The 22918-nt window shown below is 32.2% G+C and overlaps 1 protein-coding gene across 1 annotated transcript; it reads left to right on the top strand.

Moving 5' to 3' along the window:
• Positions 1-3241: 3241 nt before the first annotated feature.
• Positions 3242-22716, top strand: LOC134692356 (ankyrin-3-like). Its single transcript, XM_063552811.1, has 5 exons — positions 3242-3305; positions 7248-7471; positions 9457-9677; positions 11805-11997; positions 19667-22716. The coding sequence occupies exons 2-5, from the start codon at positions 7249-7251 to the stop codon at positions 22714-22716; spliced, it is 3687 nt and encodes a 1228-aa protein (XP_063408881.1). The 5' UTR covers positions 3242-3305; position 7248.
• Positions 22717-22918: the final 202 nt, after the last annotated feature.

The raw sequence follows: 22918 nt of genomic DNA, 5'->3' as shown, positions 1-22918 counted from the left end.
GAATATTGTATATTCCTACCAGGAATATGCAAATTAGCAGGAATAATTTGGTAGGAAAATAAAATTCCTACTAGAAAACCTGGTAGGAATTTTTTTAAATTCCACGCATAAAAAAAAAATTCTGGTCGGAATCTTAAAATATACAAAATGTAAGTGTATATTCAAAAATACACAACTGGGTCAATGATAAGTTTGAATCTCATCAACAAAGAACAAAGGAAATTCATGGAATCAATTCCTTTTTAAAAAAATAGACTTTTGAAATTTTTAAGGAGACTGCATGCAATATATGCAAGCTATAGAAAGTATTATACATAAAGTACATGTAGAACTAAATTAGTTTAAAGAACAAATAATGAATGAGATTATGCACTATTAATGAATTGTTAATTGATTACTAAATATTTTTGGCAGGCAGATAAAAAAAAATCATCTTGAATGTATTAAAGAATTACCGTTAGTCTTGATTATCCATATTTTCTTACAATTCTACATTGTTACGTTTTGTGACCCTAGCTTGCAGCATTGTATTCCAACACAACTTTTCAATCTTTTCCCTCCAACATTTGAATTTGTGAACTGGAACTTGCTTGCATTTAACATTGCAAAATGTGTGTCATTTGCAAACAGAAATCCAGTTCAAGATAACTTTCCAGGTAGAAAGATTTTCTGGTAGGAATTTATAAATTATTTCTGGTAGGAATCTTAAACATGTAGTAGGAAAATAAATAATCAAATCAGATTTTCAAAACAGAAAAAAATCTATACAGACTTTAACAATTCCACCCAGATAGTAGGATTTTTGAAGTAGGAATATTAAAAAATCCAGTCAGACTTTTGTTCATTTTCCATGTCCGTCTACTTTCTATATAGAATCTTTGAATCTAGGTGGATTCCTACTTCATTCCTACTAGTGTCTAGGTGGAATCCTACTACTTATTTCGTACGGGTTGCCAACCTTCAATCGAAATTCCATAATTCAATACTCTGCCATTTTTGTGCACTATGCTTCAACATAAACTTGACATTAAAAAAAATAGAATATCATTACTTTTTTAAGAGTCGTAGAACTGTCTCTGATGTAATGAAAAGCTTTTTAACCGGATTTCTGTGACAAAAATGTCGGTTATTGATTTGGGGATGTACGGCAGTGGCCAGCCGGTCAGTTGGGCGGGCGGCAATCAAATGTTGTCCATGCATTAACTCATGAACCGTTCAATCAAAGCTTTTAAAATTTTTATATGTTGTTATTGACAACTAAATGAAGGTCAAGTTAAATTATGGCGATTTTGACTTTTACTGTTCAGGAGTTATGGTTCTTGAAAGATTGAAAAATGGAGTTTCCAGTCGTGTCCGTGCATTTACGCATGAACTGTTCTACCAAAGCTTCCCAAATTTTAATATGTTGTTTCTGATGACAAAATAGAGGTCAAATCCAATAATGACGATTTTGACTTTTACCGTTCAGGAGTTATGGTTCTTGAAAGATTGAAAAATGGAGTTTCTAGTCATGTCCATGCATTTACGCATGAACTGTTCTACCAAAGCTTACCAAATTTTAATATGTTGTTACTGATGACAAAATGGAGGTCAAGTTCAATAATGACGATTTTGACTTTTACCGTTCAGGAGTAATGGTTCTTTAAAGAATGAAAATGGTGTTTCCTTTCACGTTGTTGCATTTACACATGAACCATTCAATCTAAGCTTTTCAAATTTTGATATGTTGATACGGATGACAAAATGGAGGTCAAATTTGATATTGACGATTTTCACTTGCACCATTCATCAGTAATGGTTCTTGTGATATTGCCAGGACACAAATAAATGATAATAAATCAGGTTTGCTGTCGTTGTGACAGCCTCTTGTATGGTTATTGAATGCTTTCCCACTGTTGAATGTTTACTTGTTGATAATTTAGAACCAGAGACATGATTTATAAATGTGTTTTGCTGCTACACCATGAGCCCAACTTAGCAGAGAATTGAGCACTTAGAAACATTTTGTATCAATTCTCCAGTCAGCTGTTGTTGAATTTTGTCTGTTATTTTTTTTTTTTTATTTCTATTTTATTTAGTAAGAAATTTTTGGCATTACTTTTTTCTTTAGATTTGATTCACATTTTTCATGTTGGGGGTTCTTTACAGCCAACAATACAGTGTGAGATTTTTTTTTTTTTTTCTTTGCATTTTTATGAGTTATTTAACATTAAAAATTTAAATAACAAACAAAAACAGAATCCCAAGGAACTTTCAAAACAACAAGTCAATGATATGGCGAAATCAAAACCTTAAACATATCAAACAAATGGATATTCCTGGCTTGGTACAAGCATTCTCCTATTTAGATAGTGGGGATTAAACCTGGTCGAAAAGCTAGTTAAACCTCTTACTTGTATGTAAGTTGCATTACGTTCCATTATATTGACAATGATGTGTGAACAAAACAAACAGACGTAATAGGTAAAATGCAATAATTGCTCTTTGACATAATTTTCTTTTACTGACTGATTATTTAATTTCTCAGCACAGTCGAAAGAAAAATTATCGCTAGAAACTAATCATGCTAAAGGTACAGGTACCTGTCGTCAATGAAATTATTTAAAAACAACATTGTCATAGATAAAATATAGTACAGTGTGCATTAAAAATATATACTGATTTTTTACCAAACTAGGACAAAGCTTCTTAAATTGAAAAGATAGTAAATAGAGAAAAACTTTTAACATTTCCCCCCCCATTTTGTCAAGCCTGCAACTAAAAGCTAAAGTAGGCGGAACCGTTTAGATTTTTTTACAGATGAAAATACATTGGAAAATGCCTGTACCAAGTCAGAAAATGACAGTTGTTATAACCATTCCATAGTGGGCTTAAGCTTTTGATTTTGATGAAGGACTTTCCGTTTTGAGTTTTCCTCGGAGTTCAATATTTTTGTGATTTTACATTTGCATATATATTTAAATTGAAGGCCATAAAAAGTTTTGGATTCAGAAATTCCCTATATATACTTTCAAAACATTTAATGTTTCACTAATAATACTTGAATGTTTACAAAGTAATTTCATTTTTTTAAACACTGCAATAAAATCATAGTGGTATTGTCAAAAATTGGGTTGAACTAAAACGTGATATAGCAAACATCAAATTCCCTCACAAAACGGTATCTCACAAAATAGATCTTGAATCTATTTATAAGTTTAATAGTATTTAAAAACAAGTTATCTATAATTAAACTCCAAAGGACTTATTTCCTGGTCGCCATTTTGAAAAGAGTTGGAAAATTGGTTTTATTTCGAATTTAACAAGTAATTGAACATTTTATTATCAAATCATTTTGCCATTAATAATAATGTTTCAAGAAAAAATAACAAGCCATTTTATTTAAATGAAGCTCCGTAAACATTACTTCTATGTTTTTTTTTAATACTTTTAACTGGTTTAACCGGGCGAGGCAGGCGGTTCTTAAGAGTTTCAATGAAATCAAATACGAACCGCTATTGACATAGGTATGCTGTTTCCAGCGTCGGTGGCGGCAGAGTCGTCAACAATGTATCAGTTTGTGAATCGGTCTAGTTTATGGGGAAGCACTAGCTATATAGTGGTAGGCCAATGATATTTGATATGCAGTTGTATAAGTATTGGCATACCTCATTTCCATAGAGATTATCTGTCCTTTCCGACTCAGGCAAAATCCATTGACTTTGGAACTTTGTTTTGTTTACATAAATTAGTTTGTGATCAGGTCAGTTTACAGGGAACCACTAGTTATAAGTCAACGATACTTGGTACAAGTTGAATAATCATTGGCATATCTCATTTTCATAGATATTATTTGGCCCCGCTCCCTCAGTCATGGTCTCTTCAGTGACTTTGAATCATTTCCTTAGTTTACATTTCTAATTTTGCGATTAAATCAGTTTCAGATGAACCATTAATATAAAGTCAATGAATTTTAGTATGCAAATGTATTGTTTCATTTCCTTTGAGATTACATAGCCCCACACCCTTATTATGGTTCATTGGCTTTGAAACTTTTACATAGTTTACAAGTTAATGTTTGTGTTTAGGTTTGTTTAAAGGAAATGATTTACTCGATTTGAAAAAGTGGTATTTAGTATGCAATTGTATTAACATTGGCACGTCTCATGTCAATGGAGACTGTTTAACTCTGTACAGCCAGTCATGGTTCATTGACTTATGAATATTTGCATAACTTGCATGTTAAAGTATTTTAATTTCAATATTTGCAATTTATCAAATTAACATATCTCTGTGTTAACAGTTTATTAAATGTTTTTTTTTTCTCTAAAATTTTTGAATGTTAAATTAAAAAGAAAAAAGTCAAGCCCAATATGGACGAAGTTTGCTTTTACCGTTGATATATTGGAAAATGGCATTGTTAAACCGATAAATACTTTTATCAATTATTTTCGAATTATAATATGTTATAACTGTCATAGAAAGAACCCGTTTTCTGCCAAACAATCACTCCACATTTCAGCATGCTGCTTGTCATGGTATGACACAAAACAATTGGTTATCATGGGCAATATTTAAGATTGTTTCGGATCATATAAATACAATCTTTGAAAATCCGATACGGTACTATGCAATACGATATTAAAAAAATATATCGAATGAGAACAAGACAGTCTACGTAGTCGATCCAAGGAAAATATACAAAAATGCCTTCATGAACAAAAAACTATTTTGTTCAGATTTTTATTTGTTAATGACTGATAAAATTTAAGAAAAAAAAACTTAGAATAGAATAATGGTCAGATGTCCTAATAGAAACAACACGTTCCCTCTTTATTATATTTTTTTGTATTGTCAAATACCTTTTACTTGGAGCTCAAATATTGTAGGTAAACGTTAAGATTGATTTTGTTTACTTATTATCTGTAGTTTTTTTTTATGTACGTGTCTCATATTTCAGTTACAAGATAACATTTGAAACTTGATACAGTAAAAAATTGAGAACACCACGTTTAAAAATTTCTTGCGTCCGAAGCGCTTTTCTGGATTTACTTTCATCAAAAACGCTCAAAGTCAAACATTTGGAACCCGAAGATGTATAAGTACCGAAACCCGTCGAAGAGCTATATGTCAAAATACCTAAAATAAATAACCGAGGGAGTTAAAACCTTAGTTTCTTAATAATTTGAAAATTTATAAACGAACAATTTTAACAAAGTTTGTTTAATCATGTCCCGATGATACACCCGGGGACTAATAATCCACCAGCAGAGGTATCAACCCAGTGAAGCCGAAGCGCTTTTCTGGATTTACTTTCATCAGGAACGCTCAAAGACAAGCATTTAAAATCCGAAGATGTATAAGTACTGAAACCCGTAGAAGAGCTATATGTCCAAATACCTTAAATAAATAGCCAAATTTATCTAAAGCTTACTTTGCCTGAGGGAGTTGAAAACTTACTAGGTTCTTAATAATTTCAAAATTTATAAACGAACAATTTTAATAAAGTTTGTTAAATCATGTCAGTACCGAAGTATTGACTACCGACTGATGATACCCTCGGGACGAATAGTCCACCAGCAGAGGTATCGACCCAGTGATGTAAAAAATTGAAAACAACACGTTTAATAATGTTTTGCGTCCGAAGTACTTTTCTAGATATATCTTCATTAGGAACGCTCAAAGCCAAACATTTCAACATTATTCAATTAAGATTTAGACCCAAAAAAACGACCATTTGGCAAATGAGCTATTGCCATGTTATCGTTTACCTACTTTTTTGCTAATATTAAATAATACTAGATTAAGTTGATATGATAATTTCGATTATCTCTGCCAAAATTTAATTGTTTGATTTGACAAAATCAAAACACTTATGATACCCGCCGCTAAACGACATTGATTTAAGTAAGACCCATCTGTTGATTATCATTATACATTATAGTATTCGTGTAACCTTGTCGACGATATTGATCATATGTTCCAGACATATCATATTTACTATATATTGTATTTAAAACACCTTCGTTTATTGGATTCAAGGCTAACATTATCTACTGCTAGTAGTTAGAAGGGGTTTTCATCTATAAAATGAAAAGAAGATTTGTTATAAGATATAGCAAGACTTTTCTGCTACTCTTTTTTTACGCCGTCAAAATTTTGACGGGACATTTTATGGTTTACGAATGTCCGGTGTCCGTCCGTCTGTCTGTCCGGCGTAAACATGTTGCACCGTAACTTGAGAACGACTTATCCAAATTTCATGAAACTTAATATAGTTGTTGCTTATGATTGTCAAATGATCTGTATATTTTTTGGTGAAAATAAGATTAGAACTTTTTGAGTTACGGCACTTTGTAACTAAAACAGGTGTGTTTTTTTTCAGACGTCGCACCGTATCTCAAAAACAGTTCTTGATTATGGCTTCAAACTTTAAACACTTCTCAGTTATATAAATTTTAATATCTGTATACTTTTTGGTGATGATTAAAAATTTCATTTTTTAGTTATTGGGTATTTTGTAAAAAAAGGGGGAGGGGATGTTTACATGTCGCCCCATATCTCAGAAACGATTTATGATTATTGCTTAAAACTTTACACATGTATTTGTTATATTAAAATTTTTATTTTTGAGTTATTGAATATTTTAGAAAAAAAGGGGGATTTTTTTTTACATGTGCCGTATCTCAAAAACAGTTGATGTTAATAGCTTAAAACTTTATACAAGTCTTTGTCATATTAATCTGTATCTTTGGTGATAATTCAAAAAAAACATTTTGAGTAATTGAGTATTTTGCAAAACAGGGGATGGTTTTTTACATGTCGCACCGTATCTCAAAAATAATTTATGATTATTGCTTAAAACTTTACACACTTCTTTGTTATATTGATTTAAAGATCTGTATACATTTTGGTTTTGATTCAAAATTTCATTTAAGTGATATTTAGTTTTTTGGGAAAAAAAAGGTTGGGGGTTTCACATGTCCCGTCGTGTCTCAAAAACAATATATGGTTATTGCTTAAAACTTTGTCAGAAACTATCTATTATTATTGCATAAAACTGAAGATGTTGGGGAATGATTCTGCTCTTCTTGTAGTCACGAGCGGCGTTTCCTGCCAACTACAATACTTCAGCTGCTAAGTATTCTAAAACAGCTGCGAGGTACACTGGAGCACCGACACGGACTCTCTCGGCATAGCTCCCTTTCCTAAAAAGTCTGTGGATACGTTGTATTCAAGTTTACCAATTATTTCTTGTATCTTTTTAGAATGGCATCAGCGCTACAAGTATTGTCAGGGGAGGAAATAAATTTTCTTAGAGTCGCCAATTTGTTGATAAGACATTCACCAAAAGCTGTTAGAATCTTATTTGATAGGGAGTTTAATCCAAGTGGTTTGACATCAGTGCTTTCGAAGAACAGGGTTAAACTAGATAAGTTGAAAAAGAAACATGTCATTACACAGATGCAGTGGAGCTTATTGTTTCCTTCGGGTGAATATACTTACATTTATGATTTACTCGTTTATATTCATATTTCACATTTGATCTGCTTCAAATTTACCAAAAAGAAGCATACCAGTAATATAGTTGGGGTCAAAACGAGATTTATAAACATAAAAGGTTGAAAGAAAAATGATAAAAAAAATAGTCCGTTATTCTATGTACAAACTTTAAGATAAAGACAAAAACTAAATTGACAAAAAAATGGGTTTCCGCTCGATCCCTCATGTTGCTTATTAAACGTAAAAAATCGAAGAAACTATTGCGTGATTGCGTCTTTCACAGATTAAACCTGCCAGCACGTGAAACATATGAAACTGTTAAAAACCTGATTTCCACTTAATGTTGAACATTCTTTGAACTAGTATCTTCCATTTATCAGGAAACCATCTTTTGAAGACACCATGATAAGATATTTCAATACATAAGAAAAGATTGTAATTTTTAGTTCATATATATTCTGTTACTGAAAGAAATGCCTATGAAACTAAAGGCACTTTCAAACTAATTTGTCGAAAATAAACTGATAACACCTAGCTAAAAGAGAAATAGACAAACAGAGAAATAACAGTACACACAACACAACATAGAGGACCAAATATCGAGCAACACTAATCCCATCAACATACTGGGGATGATCTAAGGTGCTCCTAATGAATAAGCAGATTGTGCTTTACATTTTGTACCTATCGTGGTGATCATGAGAGTACAAACCTGTTGATAAGTCTCATTTGGTAGATCACATTCAAGGAATAGAGGGCAATTTTTTAGATACGATATTGGGACAAATACATAACGGCCAACTCATTATGGCTTCATTACAATTTACGAAGGTCCGATTTTAACTTCACTACTTGGAACTCTTTGATCATCTATCTCTATCAATGAAAACTAATATAAAGCAAATAATAGCTACTACAAAACTATACCAATATCTCATCACAATGTTTAATCCATAGCCTTTTAAAATCAGTTCATCGAAAAGTATGTTTACATGGATAATATCTTAATTTAGGTGTAATACCACCATTGATTTTCCCCTATTAGTCTTTGTTAAATTTGCACTTTCAAAAAATTGTGCAGAATTTATCTTTGTTTCAAATAAAGAAATACTTGGCATGAGTAAAGTTTTACTCTGTCCACTTCTATAGAAAAAGTTTCACATAACATTTCATTGCATATAAGAAAATAACCATCATTGGAAGTTAACCCATCAAACTCCCCTTATTCTATCTGTGTTTAGTCACCATGTAACCTCAAGATTACAAAATTTTCTATAGAAATCACAAATAAAAAAAAATGGTGTTTTGAAATACCCAAGACATATGTTTATGACACAGAAATAGTTTTACTGCAATAAAATGTAGCAGGATTAATTACCTACAACGGTCAAATTCAAGGGAATGTTTTTTAGACCTACTTTCGTATGCAACCGGATGTGACGTACCATGATTTGGTGGTATCACACCTTTACTGACTCTTAAACCAACATTACCGTAATAATTAGAATACACTAGCTGCCCCGTTAGTATCATATTGACTGCAGGTGCAAACAAACTTCCAAACCACACATTTCTAGCCATACAATAACGCAGACAAAACGTTAAATCAGAAAAACTTCGAGATAAAAGTTTTTAAAAATAACAAATATACATAACGTACATACATTTCTATAACGTCACTACAATAGTTATCAAGAGTACCAGAAATATATTTTTTTACGCCAGACGCGCGTTGCGTCTACATAAGACTCATCAGTGACGCTCAGATCAAAATAGTTAAAAAGCCAAAAAAATACAAATTTGAAGATCATTCAGGGTCCAAATTCCAAACACGACTTGCTGCACTCAAGACGATCTCGCTACCACGAGACCATCAAAGCTGTAAATCAAATTGAAAAAAAAATCACATCACCATATACATATGTATGTGATATAAATTTTATGTCTGTTTAAAATCATTTTCGTATTAAACAGGTTCCCTTCCAGACTCCAGTAGTTTTGATCTAACATTGATGGTCTGTCTTCTTCGAAACCTGACAAAAATAACCATTCAGGATAAGCTACCACGACAATCTGATATTAGTGAAGGAGCTGCTGTATCTAGGATAAAGTTTTACCGGAATCAAATTGCCCATTCTGACTCCGGTGCGATGTCTGACTCAGAATTCAGTAAAACCTTTGATGAAGTGTCTATGGTAAGAGGACATGAAAAGTTTGTGTACATTTACATTTCGTGTTGCTTAGTTTTTAGTTTCTATGTCGTCTATTGAGTACTATTATTTGTTTTTTCTGTCTTTTTTTCTTTTTTGTTCATGGCTTTGTCAGTTAATTTTCTATCTATGACTTCGTTCTTATCCTTCAAGGAAACCTTCGGGTTGTTGTATTTTTTATACATTTACCATTCCATTTTCAATTTTATGTAAAACAACTTTAGTTCGAAAAACGACTTCTTTCAAAAACAGGCATTATCATTCCCCTTTAAAAGCTATAAAAAAGGCCACGGGTATCACAAACAACTGATAAAGGAAAACAAGAAATGTTTTATATGCATTGATTTAGTAAAAAATGAAACTTTATTGTGACATTAAATCTTTACGCCGTTAATTCTCATCTGATGAATACAAATCGCTACTTCTAAAAAATCAATTTAAATCAAATACAATAATTGTAGATATTGTAAAATTTAAGTTTTATAAACACCACACACAACCTTATGATAAGACTATGATTTTAGGTATAAATAATAACTAAAATATATTTTTATATATGCAATATGAAAAAAAATACCTAGAAAATTTTAATTGCGCGAGTTCACTATCTATCTACATCTTTATTTATGTTTATATCTTGTTATATGAACGTTTGTAATTTTCGGATATCATCTCGATGTATAATTAAATGGCATCTTGACTCAAATACACAAAAATGTTGAAACAAATTATCGGACCATGCATTGTCAATTGTTTATTTAAGACTTATATAAAAAATTATATATATAGTATTCGTTTTATTATGTTATGAATCAAATATAAGAATTTGAGTCAAATCGATGAACATGAATGACCGCTAATGTTCCTTTGAGTAAATTTAATAAAATAAAAATGTTTTCCTCTTTAATGTATGTATATTTAACATGAAAGGGTACGAATTTAGACCAAGACCTTAAAGGGTCGATTTCATTTTTGTAGATGTGATAACAGATTAATGAAATGGGTACATTAGTGATGCCAATCCTTGCTCACGACGAGAAGTAAAATTTTACGTAATATGTGGAAAATTCAAAGAAAAATTCTCATTCTTTTTTATTCAATATAATTTCATCCTTCTATCGGAGCTCATCAAGATTCTGGCAAGATATAATAAAACTTAAATATTTATTCATGTATAGATGTATATAGCTATATAATTCAAATAAATAACTTCATATGCGGATCCAGGTGGTGCTGGGGGGCCCGGACCCCTCTTTCATCGGAAAAAAGGTTGATTATATCGGGAATCACTTAAGCATGACTTGAACGCCCCCCTTTTTGGGTCCGCCACTTTACATGAAGTATATTTTATATAGAGCAAGAGGTACATAAAATGTAGTTGAATGAAAATGTGTGGTGACTCTAATTTAGTATGGTCGGGTTGTTGTCGCTTTAACACATCCCCATTTGCATTCTCAATGTTATATTTACTTTGAGTGGACGCATTAATACAAAAAATAGTTGACCATTAAAGAGGTTTCCATTTTTCAAGCGCAGCAGACGTATGATATATATCAACTTAAAACGGAACAGAATGGTTTAATACGAATTCAAACAGAAGCTAAACGTGTCATGAACATTAACTGCAGTTACATAAAATCATAGTATCCACTAAGGTGACGTGTCTTTAACAGTTTAATGTCTGTTTTGTGTCGTAGTTCTCTTATATTTGATGCGTTTCACTCAGTTTTAGTTTATAATCCGGATTTGTTCTTTCTCTATCGATTTATGAACTTCGAACAGCGGTATACTACTGTTGCCTTTATTGCTAACACATTTTTTTTCAATAATTGTATGCGACTGTCATTAAAGTGAGAAGTTTTATTTCAAGCTATTTAACCAGTTATTTCAGATCAAATATATCAATTTATTTAATAATGAATTATACCGGAGTTGTCAAATTTCAATCACTCTGGGGTCTTTTTAAAAAATTATGTGACTTTCGGAAAACCTTAAAATTAATAATACGAGTAGTTGTCTTTAGTGGATACTATTGCCATATTAACATATAACACTATTGTTTTCCCTAATATGTACAAATACAAGTAGAACTAAACTATCTTTCTTTTTCAGGCAATAGAAATTATCTGTCCTCCTATGAAAACAGATTGTGAGACATTAAAACTAGCCCACATAGATCATTCAGTCCATGATATCTACTTAGAGTTTGTTAAGAATGAAAAACAAATGGGAGAAATGAAACAGCAACAGAAAGAACTTGTTGCTCAAGTTGAAATCTTGAACGTTGAAAGGCAGAATATAGAATGTAAGTTTCAAAGAATTTAAAAAAGATATATATGTAGAAAAGAGGGATAAAAGATACCAGAGAGACATTCAAACTAATGTGTAAAAATTAACCAGAAAACGAATTGTCTCAAAAGACAAACGGTCCAAGACCACACTTATAGTCCCTTGATTTTCGTTGTTCCGAATATAGTCCCTAGTGTTAACATTTGGTGACTTGCCGTAAATTTTCATACCCCTTCCAAATTTATTTCTCCAGGTTTAATGCCTCAAATTGCAAGTAGGGGTGTGTGTGGGTGACATTACACTGTAAACATTTTTTTTATTTTAAAGGAAAGTAGTGATTTGGTCCAGCTGAAAAAGGTTGGAAATTAGCCCTTCGGAAGCTGTCAAAAGATTTCAAGACGTCCTAAACAAATGCTAAACATAACATTATCCATATTTTGAGTTTGAGCCGATGAAGTTTCCTATAATTTTGATATAATATATATGTCCCAATAGTAGTACAACACTGTAAAATTTTCTTTGAGAAAGCGCAGGTGGGATTTTTTTTAATTTTCATTTATGTCTAAAAGAAATGCACTACGAAAACGTGAGGAGCTTGGTACATAAAACTTCCATTCAAAAGTCCATGATAAAGACTTCACTAAATGTGTATCAAAAGCACTTTACAATGTCTATTGTACCTGTTCCTTTTCACATAATATCTTTCTTTTCTTCTGTAGGATTGATTGATTGATTACTGTAAACCAACTTTATTTTCGAGAGCGAAAAATAAATCGCTGCGAATAAGTCCTTAATTTCAATGGGGCATGTTACAAAATTTAAGATGAGAAAATGACAAACTTTATTACTGAAAGGAAGTTGAAATAAAAACACAAGCATTATTATGTAAACAAACAGATTCCTCGACATAATTGTTCAGGTAAGTCATGCCGCAGGTGTGTACATAATCAATTATTTATCGACTGTCAACATTCCACTTCTGACCCAACCGTTACCAGGGGCGTGTCCAGGATATTTGAAAGGGGGCGTAGAATAAAATATTTCGCCGAGCGGAGCGAGGCTAAAACAATTTCGGACCTTTTTTTGGTTTAAAAACATAAAATAATAGAGAATTGCACTAATATAACGGTTCCTGACTTGGAGCATGTATATTTCATAGTTAAAGTGTCAGGGTGTGACATTTTTTATGCCGAGTTTCCTCCATTAATTGTCTATGGTATATTAAAATGATTGGATGGATCTTAACAGCAGTAGACCAATAACGAGAAATTCCAAACTCAAGGGTCTAAGGAGTTACTTAACATTTCAATTCCTAGGCCGGGATTTTATGAACGAGAGGCGTGATTACGGTTGAGGGTCCATGGGGAAGCTCAGAAGCTCCTGAATTTCAACAATTTAGCATCAACTTATGAAGTAATCCCTCTATTTTTTATTAAGTTCGGGTTTCGTTGAACGACACACATGATACAAGACAAATAATCACTGAAGAATAAAGTTCTTTCGTTCTGAGTATTGCTTTAATGTGGAAATATACATATTTCTTGTATACATGTACCTTGACGCAAAACCTTAAATGAACACAGAAAAATACTGACGGACTCTCATTTTCAATTACTAGAGTGGATTCATTAGAACCATTTTACGTGGATTTCTCATGACGTAATCTTCAATAATTTTATCAAAATCAAGTTTAATGTCTCTGTGAACATATAAAAGAAGCAGAGCATTTAGGTGATCCTCCTTCATGGTGATTCTCAAATCATTCGTATTTAAGGTCTTTTGACGTTGGTTTTTTTTACATCGACATCTTTGGCGAATTCTTTATCACATCAACAACAATGGATACTAATTGCATAGTTGAACACACCGGACTCCGAGAAACGAAATTTTACGGTTGATGATGACCCATCATTCAGATTGGGGAATCAGTATAAAAAGAAATCAGAGTATGTGTTTAATTAATGAATATGATAAATTGCCATTATTCAATACAATACTAGCAGATTATAAAGATAGTTTTACCAGCTTTTAATTGCGTACCAACTTGTTGTGAATACCATGCAGTGAAACACGGTTTCACTACCTCCTTAATCTGAGAATTACCAGATAAATCAAGGGGTTGAAGCTCTCCAGTACACCCTCCTGGAACAAATTTAATTACTATGCCTGCTTTCTGTAACTTGTTAATGAACCATTCAGCACGATGAGCAGCATAAACAGCAAATATTGCTAGAGCTGGTTGTTTAAGTGGGAGATTCAAACGGTCACGTTGTTCGTGAATGCACGACAAGAGAATAGTGTCAATAAATCTTAACATAGTTTAATTGTTCGTTTGACCAGTGGTTTTCGGAATGATGAATATCCCAACCTTTAGGAAATTTCACTGGAGTGTTCCATTGATCAGTTTTCCCCTGATAAAGTAGTTGAGGGGGGAAGTCCCTGCCATGGTGCATGTTAAATGAGCCGTGATCTGGCGTTTATTCTCAAGACCAGTAATTTCAACTTGCTTTGACCCTGTAAAAACAAAGGAGGGTCCATTTCAATTTCATTTATATGGAGATGGATTTTACATTGACATTTTGGACGTTTATTGTTTTATATAGTGAATTATCATCAATATTATTGATATAATGAGAAACAAAAAATTTTAACAAATTTTTTTTTTGTTTGGCCTGAATTAATCGATACTATAAAAATAAAATAAAATAAGGCATAAAAAATAAAATAAAAACCTTACCTTCTTCCTCCATTGTCCAATTCTCACATGGAATTATGCTGATATTTGTAAGGTCAAAGTTCATCACTAATTCTTCGGGAATGTTATTTTCACTTATAATTTTTGAAACACTACCGAGAAATTCTACCCTAAGTTCATCAAAATTAGCAGGCACTTTGCGTGCTGCCTTTGTCCCTTTCCGTTTAACGAAACTTATTATCCTAAGAAAAGACCTAGCCCAAATCTATGAAGAGCAATATGTCCACCGTTCTCCTGTAGCATACTTCTGCACTTATGCTCCAATATTCCCGTAGCACAGGCTATCAGAATTTGTTTGTTTACTATTGCACCCGTTGCACGAAGTTTGTTTTTCGTATTCCACTACTTTTTCGTCGTATTTTTCATGTTATTTTTGGGATCCTTTCGGACTTCTGCTTAATTCCACAGTTTTTTTCTCTGTGGTTTTGTTCAGTTCATCGATATATTGTTTTTTCATAGATCTAACAGTACTTTCATTTATTGTTTTATTCAACAATTTAGAAAAATGTTTTGCAGCACTGGTATTCCCATGTTTGCAAGCATATCTTACTATTTTAGTTCTTTGCCCGGATGAATAATTTGAATATTCGCTATGTTTTCTTTTTCGGTTAGGAGACTGCAGAACGACTTAACTGACGAATTTGCAACGGTGACAGTTTTCGCTGTTTCAGTGTCTTTTTCTTCATTAGAATCGGACAGTAATGCATCCAAAGCATTGTCTAATTCTTCACTGGTAGTTTTTTGTTTGATTAAATATTGCCGTAAAGACATCCTTAAACTGACAATTAATTGATAAGAATAAAGAATTTTGGAGTTGTACAGGTGCGTGAATTCAGTTCTCGTTCGGTCAAGTTTTAATTAGTGACAATAGAATTGGGGATGTGAATGGCCATTTTAAAATACACTCTAGGGAGAGTGTTAATCGCGAAAATAAGTAGGCGCGAAATTGAATATTGACTTCTGAAAATGTGAAATTAAGTAGCCGCGAAAATAAGTTGGTTGACAGTAATGGTTGCTTTACGCCGCATTTACACACTTCTGTAGGATAGCAAGTGGTTGAACAATCTATTTTTTTCGCGACAAGTTGAAAACAACTTTTTTCTTTCAATTTTAGTATAACATATAGTGGCAGCTGAGGGTGAAACAAACATTTTTTTTTCTCAGAATCAAAAACAAATTATTTTTTTCTCCAAAAACTGGAAACAAACTTTTTTTTCCAAAAAAAACCATAGCTCCCCCCAGAATGGTTGCTGCCTAAAAAGTCAAAAATCTTTGTATCAGACCATACTGTTTGGAAGAAAAGTTAATTGCAAGAGTATTTTTGTGCTCAGATTTGTTGTATCATGTCACATGAGTATAGAAATGATAAAACAGACACAATTATTTATTTTTTATAGCCTTTATATGGATTTTTTAAATTAAATATGTAGCATGGCCTAAATTGACCCTAATTTGTTTCCAGTCTTACCAAAAATACCGGTTGAGAGGTACAAATTTCCAGAGCCGTTAGGTTATGTAATAATGCGTTTTGCATTTGCGCCGATATTTTTTTCATTTGCGCCGATTTTTTTCACAGATAATTTATAGGTGAATAGATAAAAAAAAAATGTGGTATGAATGCAAATGAGGACTCTCCATTAGTCATGTTATTTTTCATTTATCATTTTAGACAAAACAGCAAATAACGAAAACTGAATTGTTCCTAATTTGTAAGAACGTCGCCTACACCGGCCTAACGTCTTTCGACGTTGTCTTTAGATTTGGCGCAATGTATTCCCGCCAATTCAAATGTTAACTCCTTTTTAGAAATATCTCTTTTGACATTACGGTGACACCACTTTTTTATTTCCTTATTTTGTTTGGATATAAACAACCCATATTCTATTGGATATTCGTCGAGATATTATTGGTCAATTTCTATTAAACCTAATTTGTTTATAGATATTTCGCTATAAAAAACGCGGGAAAACTATTATATCAACTTATCGTCATTATTTTCCACTCAGAAAATGGTAATATTAATAAAATAGTTTGAACTAACAACTAGGTTAACAGAATAGACAAGTTTTAAGGGATACGGACTTTTCAAAAAATAATGCACTGCTATTGACCACAAGTCCCGATTTCCAAATTCCATGAGAAAGATGGCGTTTTCAATCGAAAACGAGGTCGGCGACCCCATTTTTTAATTTGCTTATTTTGAAGCTTTTACTTAGTCTAAAGTAAAAATAAAATGTAAAGAAGATATTATTGGTAGATCTGGATAGAAGGATTTGTCTTCAAACTAATATTATATGTTATTTGGAACTTTTCTTTCCATTTAAAGTAGGGTGTACTTTCAATACATATGTAAGGAATTTTTATAACCAAAAAGCTTTACAAATTTAAAGTTGCTGGAAAATATAACATCTTCATGTAAGCCCCCCTTCATTGAAAAACCTCAATTGTTAGGCGCAGGCTCATATAAATTTGACTTTTAAAAATTATGCCAAGTCTGATAAATCAAATGAGTACTCTATTGCGTTTAGTACATGGTAAGTTATATATTAAGGCATTTAAAAAGTATTTTTTTGCAATATTTTTTTTTTTTAGCCCCAAATGTTTTTAGTTGAAATTTTTCAATTTTAATGTCAAAATTTTACACATGAGTATAGAACTTAACTTATTGTCTATAATAAACATCTTGTTGCCATGAAACTTTGTAAGCAGTGTTATAATTTATTAAGCTTTGGTCATACCAAGGTTTTTTTTAAAGATTTGTCAACTCTTTCTATCCTATTAGGGACGAGACCATAATTGTCGTCCCTTGATTTCGTTGTTCAAGAGTGTAGTCCCTAGTGTTGACAGTGGGTTACTTGCCATTAACTTTTATACCCCTTCCAAATTTATTTCTCTAGGTTTAATGCCTCAAATAGCAAGTAGGGGTAAAATTAAAATGTAAATAAATTTGGGTCTAGAATTTTAAAGGAAAGTAGTGATTTGGTCCAGCTGAAAAAGGTTGAAAATTAGCACTTTGGAAGCTGTCAAAAGATTTCAAGACGCCCTAAACATAAAATTGTCCATATTTTGAGTTAGAGCCGAGTTTTTTTTAAGTTTGATATAACTTGTCCCAAAAGTAGTAAAACCCACTGTAAAAGTTTCTTTGAGAAAGCGCAGGTGGGATTTTTTATTTACATTTGTGTTTTAAAAGAATGCAATACGAAATAATTGTGGTCTCGGACCAAACAAACAAACAATAGAACACAAAACACAACATAGAAAACTTTTAAGATTAAGCAATACGAACCCTACTAAAAACTTGGTGTGGGAAACTCTTTTTATTGTCCTTTGAATATACTTTATTGAAATAACAAATCCAAGACCCCGAAATATATGACATTTAACGTCATTGTCCGTTAGTCATTACTAGATCAATGTTCATGCAGTTTAACCTAAATTGAATTGTTCTTTATCGTAATAACTTTTCGAATTGGTTGATTAACATCATCTGTGGATGCTTCGCGAAATAATGCAATGGTAAAACAAATCCAATACAATTACAATGCAGAATCAAATTAGTCCTTTTTTTTTGCTTTTATTGTCTTATAAAGGAATAAGGCATGTTCATACATGAACTACGGTTTTTACTTAACATTAGAGTATACCCGACAAAGTGAGGGTAAATAAATATGCCATTAATTTGCACCTGAGTAAAAATGTATGCTCACTGGGTCGATAAAAGTGCTTCCAAATATTATATACCTGTTTTACATAATGTTTCTACAGACCTAAGGAGTATTGTATTAAAATAGTTTCCAACATGAAATAATTTTAAAAAAAAATCCATTATAACTCTGCGGTTATTTCTCAATTAAAAAAAACAGAAGAAATACAAAGTTTCAAAACTTTGTTATGGGTAAATAATACATGCAATGAGAAAAATATATGTATTGAATACATTTTAGAATAAAATAAAAGATATTAGTCTTGATTTTTAATTATAACATGTATAAAGTACTGTTTATTTGGCAAAAAAGACACCCGCAATGTTTGGATATCAATATATAGTTATTTTATACTAAACTATTAGGTAAACTAACATGAGGGATACTAAGTTACAAGCTGTAAACTTGGTAAATTGTAACAGCAAATTTGAAATAAAGATATTTATTACGTTTAAAAAAAAAAAAGTTATTTTATACAGACATGTCCTCTAAATACATGCATGTACTGTTAAACATATATATAAAGTCGTGATTCGTTCTATTCATATGGTTTTGAAACACTGAGAACCATAAAAATCGTTAGAAAAAAAATCTCGAAGGAGAAATTTATGATAATTCCAATTTACGAGACAGTAAAATATGCTACAACAATTACAAAAGTGATATAAAGTAGACTTATCATCTATTTTTTTTTCATTTTAGTCATACGTTTCGTCATGTGTGTGTGTGTTGTTGTGTTTGTTTAATTGTCTGACCCCTGCTGGATTTTGACTGTTTGAAACAACAAAAGACAAGAATTTTTATAAAACTCTTTTTGTCCTCCAAATTCACAAATTAAACGACAACAGTACCTTGCTGTCACGAGGCATCTGAAGAGAACCTTTTCAGAAAATATATGATAGCGGGCATAGCAACAATATCATGTAGTGTGATTGACAATGAGACTGCTTTGTTACAAGGAAAAAAAATTAAAAGCCACTTTCACTAAGGTTTCTCATTACGGGTTTTATAAATCGCCGTCTCACTACATAAATGGTCATTGGAACTGAAAAATAAGGTGTTAAATCATTAGTAAACTTTTAAAGATTTAGATAATGGACATTTTGTGTAATCATACCGCATTTAACATTTTTAGAAATATAAACAATATCTTTTAATGAAATCAGTAGCTGCATTGTTGTCAATAGCACATGTATTATTTATCAACACTTACATGAACATTTCAGCAATTCAAACCGAAGAAATCACAGAATGGAAAAAGAAATTAGAGACGTTTCATGTGACTGAAGCTGCTAACAGATTAATTAAAATAGTCAAAGACAAGCAATGCACTATTATAACAGGTGTACCCGGATCTGGAAAATCTGCAATTGCTTATCATGTAGCTATATGCATGCAAGAAACAGAAGGCTACACAGTTGTACCTGTATGGATACCATCAGAACTGATAAAATTGGCAAATTCTAATGCTAAACAACTTTTTATTTTTGATGATGTTTTCGGTAAATATTCTTTGAACGAATTCAACCTTAACTGCTGGGAATCTGAGACAAGACGTATAAAAATGTTATTGAACAACAAAGTCCTTAAAGTAATGGTGACATGCAGATCCTATTTATATGACAATGTTAGAGACAGCTTATCTTCTCAATCTTTTGAACATTTTAACATGCAATCAGATGAATTAAAGTTATCTTTATCTGAAAGAAAAGAAATCAGTAAGTTGTATCTAACTGACGACGTTGTGAGTCACCTGCATGATGAAACTGTTATGATGTACAATTTTTTTCCTTTACTTTGTGTCATGTTTAAAGAAAAGAATATGGACAATGCTGATTTCTTTCAAAACCCTAGTCAGTTTATAGAAAACGAAATTGAAAATTTTAGAGGTACAAGGGACTTATCGTTTATATGTCTAGCACTTCTAGTTTTATCAAATAACTCAATCGAGAAAGACGGTCTTCAGATGGGACAAGATAAATACGATAAAATATTAAAAGATTTGTTTGATGAATTGGATATCCGAAAATATCCGTCAAAAATTTCAATCTTGTTAGAACTTCAACATTTAAAAAATATGTATCTTGATGAAACAGAATCTACATTCTGTACAAAACATGATAAAATTTTTGACATTGTTTCTCATAGCATAGGACAATTTATGATTCGCAGTATATTAAGACATGGAGAATCGGCGTTCATTAGTAGTAGGTGTCAATTAACCTCTCTCAATGAACAATATGGTCAATATACCATTATGATATGCGATGAACTAAAAACCATGTATTTCGAGCGTATCTTAAAAGACATTGACAATGGTTTTAACTGGGATGTTTTTGCTAGCATTCAAATGAAATTTGAAAAATATAGAAGTTTGTTAATTCAATACTTAGAGAAGTCCCGTAAACAAATGCATTTATCAAGAAAAGATTGCACAACTGCATTACATGTAACTGCAGCAACAGGTTATTTTGACATGTCAAAATTTTTGGTCGAAAAATGTAGAAAACAGATACTTTCTCTTGATAGTGAAAATAGATCTCCTTTACATTATGCCGCAATGAACGGTCATTATGAAATTTCAAGTTTTTTTTTACGAAATGGTGCTAGAATTGGTCAGAAAGACAATGACGCGTTCACTCCTCTATTAGAAAGTTGCAATAATGGAAATTTGAAAGTCACCGAAGTATTGTTAAAACAAAGTAATGCAAGTGTAAACATATGTGGTAATGATGGTTGGTATCCACTGCACATGGCAGCATCTGAGGGAAATAGCGACCTTATCAAAATTTTAGTTAGGCATAAGGGTAAAGTGAACAAGCAAATGAAAAACGGAATGACACCATTGTATCTAGCTTGTCATTGCGGTCATTTACTGGCAGTGAAATTATTACTAGAGAGAAAGGCCGATGCTAAAAAATGTGAAAATGAAAGATGGTCTCCGCTAAATATAGCATGTTCGAACGGGTTTATGGAAATAGCTGATGTTCTAATTGTTCATGGGGCAGATGTAAATACAGATAACAATACGGGACAAACACCACTCTATAATGCTTGTAGACAAAATAACACGAACTTAGTAAAATCATTACTTCATCACCAGGCGGACGCAAATAAGTGTACACACAATGGATGGAGTCCATTGCATAAAGCATCTAGTCAAGGTAATGCCGAAATAGTGAATACATTATTGATTCATGGTGCTTCCGTTAATCAGTGCAATGAAAATGGTTTCAACCCGCTTCATGTAGCTTGTGCCGATGGTAATGAAAATACTGCTGAAATATTAATTAAAGCGGGCGCAGCAGTTAATAAGGTAAACAGGACTGGAAATACTGCATTACTTTTAGCTTGTAACAATAGGCATAATGAAATAGCTAAGTTATTACTCGATAATGGTGCAGAAGTAAACAGTCCTGCTGATGATCGTCGGACTTCACTATACAGTGCCTCTGAAGGCGGAAATATAGATCTTATTAAAATTTTGATGGAACATGATGCAGACGTTAACTTTCAAATGAAAAATGGAATGACGCCGATTTATATAGCCTGTGTAAATAATCATATAGAAACAGTTAAACTGCTGTTACGTTATAATGCTGACATAAATAAATGTGAAGAAACTGGATGGGGTCCGTTACATGTTGCTTCTCATAGCAGCCATAAGGAATTAGTTGAGTATCTTTGTGAAAACAGTGTTGCAGAAGTAAACTGTTATATCAATGAAAAATACTCGCCTTTATATCTTGCGTGTCAGGTTAATAATGAAGACATCGTAAAACTATTACTAAGATATGGTGCTTCCATAAATCATGGGGATCAAAATGGTTTCACTTTGTTCCATAAAGCTTGTTCCGAAGGTGATATCAGTATAGTAGAACTGTTAATCAAAGAGGATGCAGCAGTAAACCTCCGTGATAGGGATGGTAAAACGCCATTATATATAGCCTGTGATCGCAGACATATAGATGTGGTCGAATTGTTACTGAAACATGGCGCAGAAGTAGATAAAGCCGCAAAAGTTGCTACTGAGGCAGGCTGGACACCTCTGCATGTTTCCGCATCTTCCGGAGATACGCGTATTACTGAATTGTTATTGCAAAATAATGCAATCGTAAATTTAGAAGATCGAAACGGACATACACCTTTATATTATGCTACTCAAAACAAATTTAATGACATTATTGAGTTTCTTGTTAGTCATGGAGCCATTTTAAGTGACAGTGATGTTCGAAACACAGAATCAAAAAGACGAAAACGATGTTCCGTTCAATGAGCACTTGTGCATAATCGAATTACAAATGATTTAAATATAAATACCTTCAACTTAGTGGTACTGTTTATTCGTTATCGTTCAAATCAAAGTTGTAATCACCTAAATGAAGAGTCGAATTAATGAAATGATTTACAAATATAACCAAGCCACAACTTGAGACTGTAACATAGATGGCTTGGTTCTTCTGATTATTGTTTAAAAT

Source organism: Mytilus trossulus, chromosome 12 (assembly GCF_036588685.1).
Source record: "Mytilus trossulus isolate FHL-02 chromosome 12, PNRI_Mtr1.1.1.hap1, whole genome shotgun sequence".
Taxonomy (NCBI): Eukaryota; Metazoa; Mollusca; class Bivalvia; order Mytilida; family Mytilidae; genus Mytilus; species Mytilus trossulus.
The sequence above is the reverse complement of the archived record's forward strand: the minus strand, read 5'-3'. Positions and strand labels throughout refer to the sequence as shown.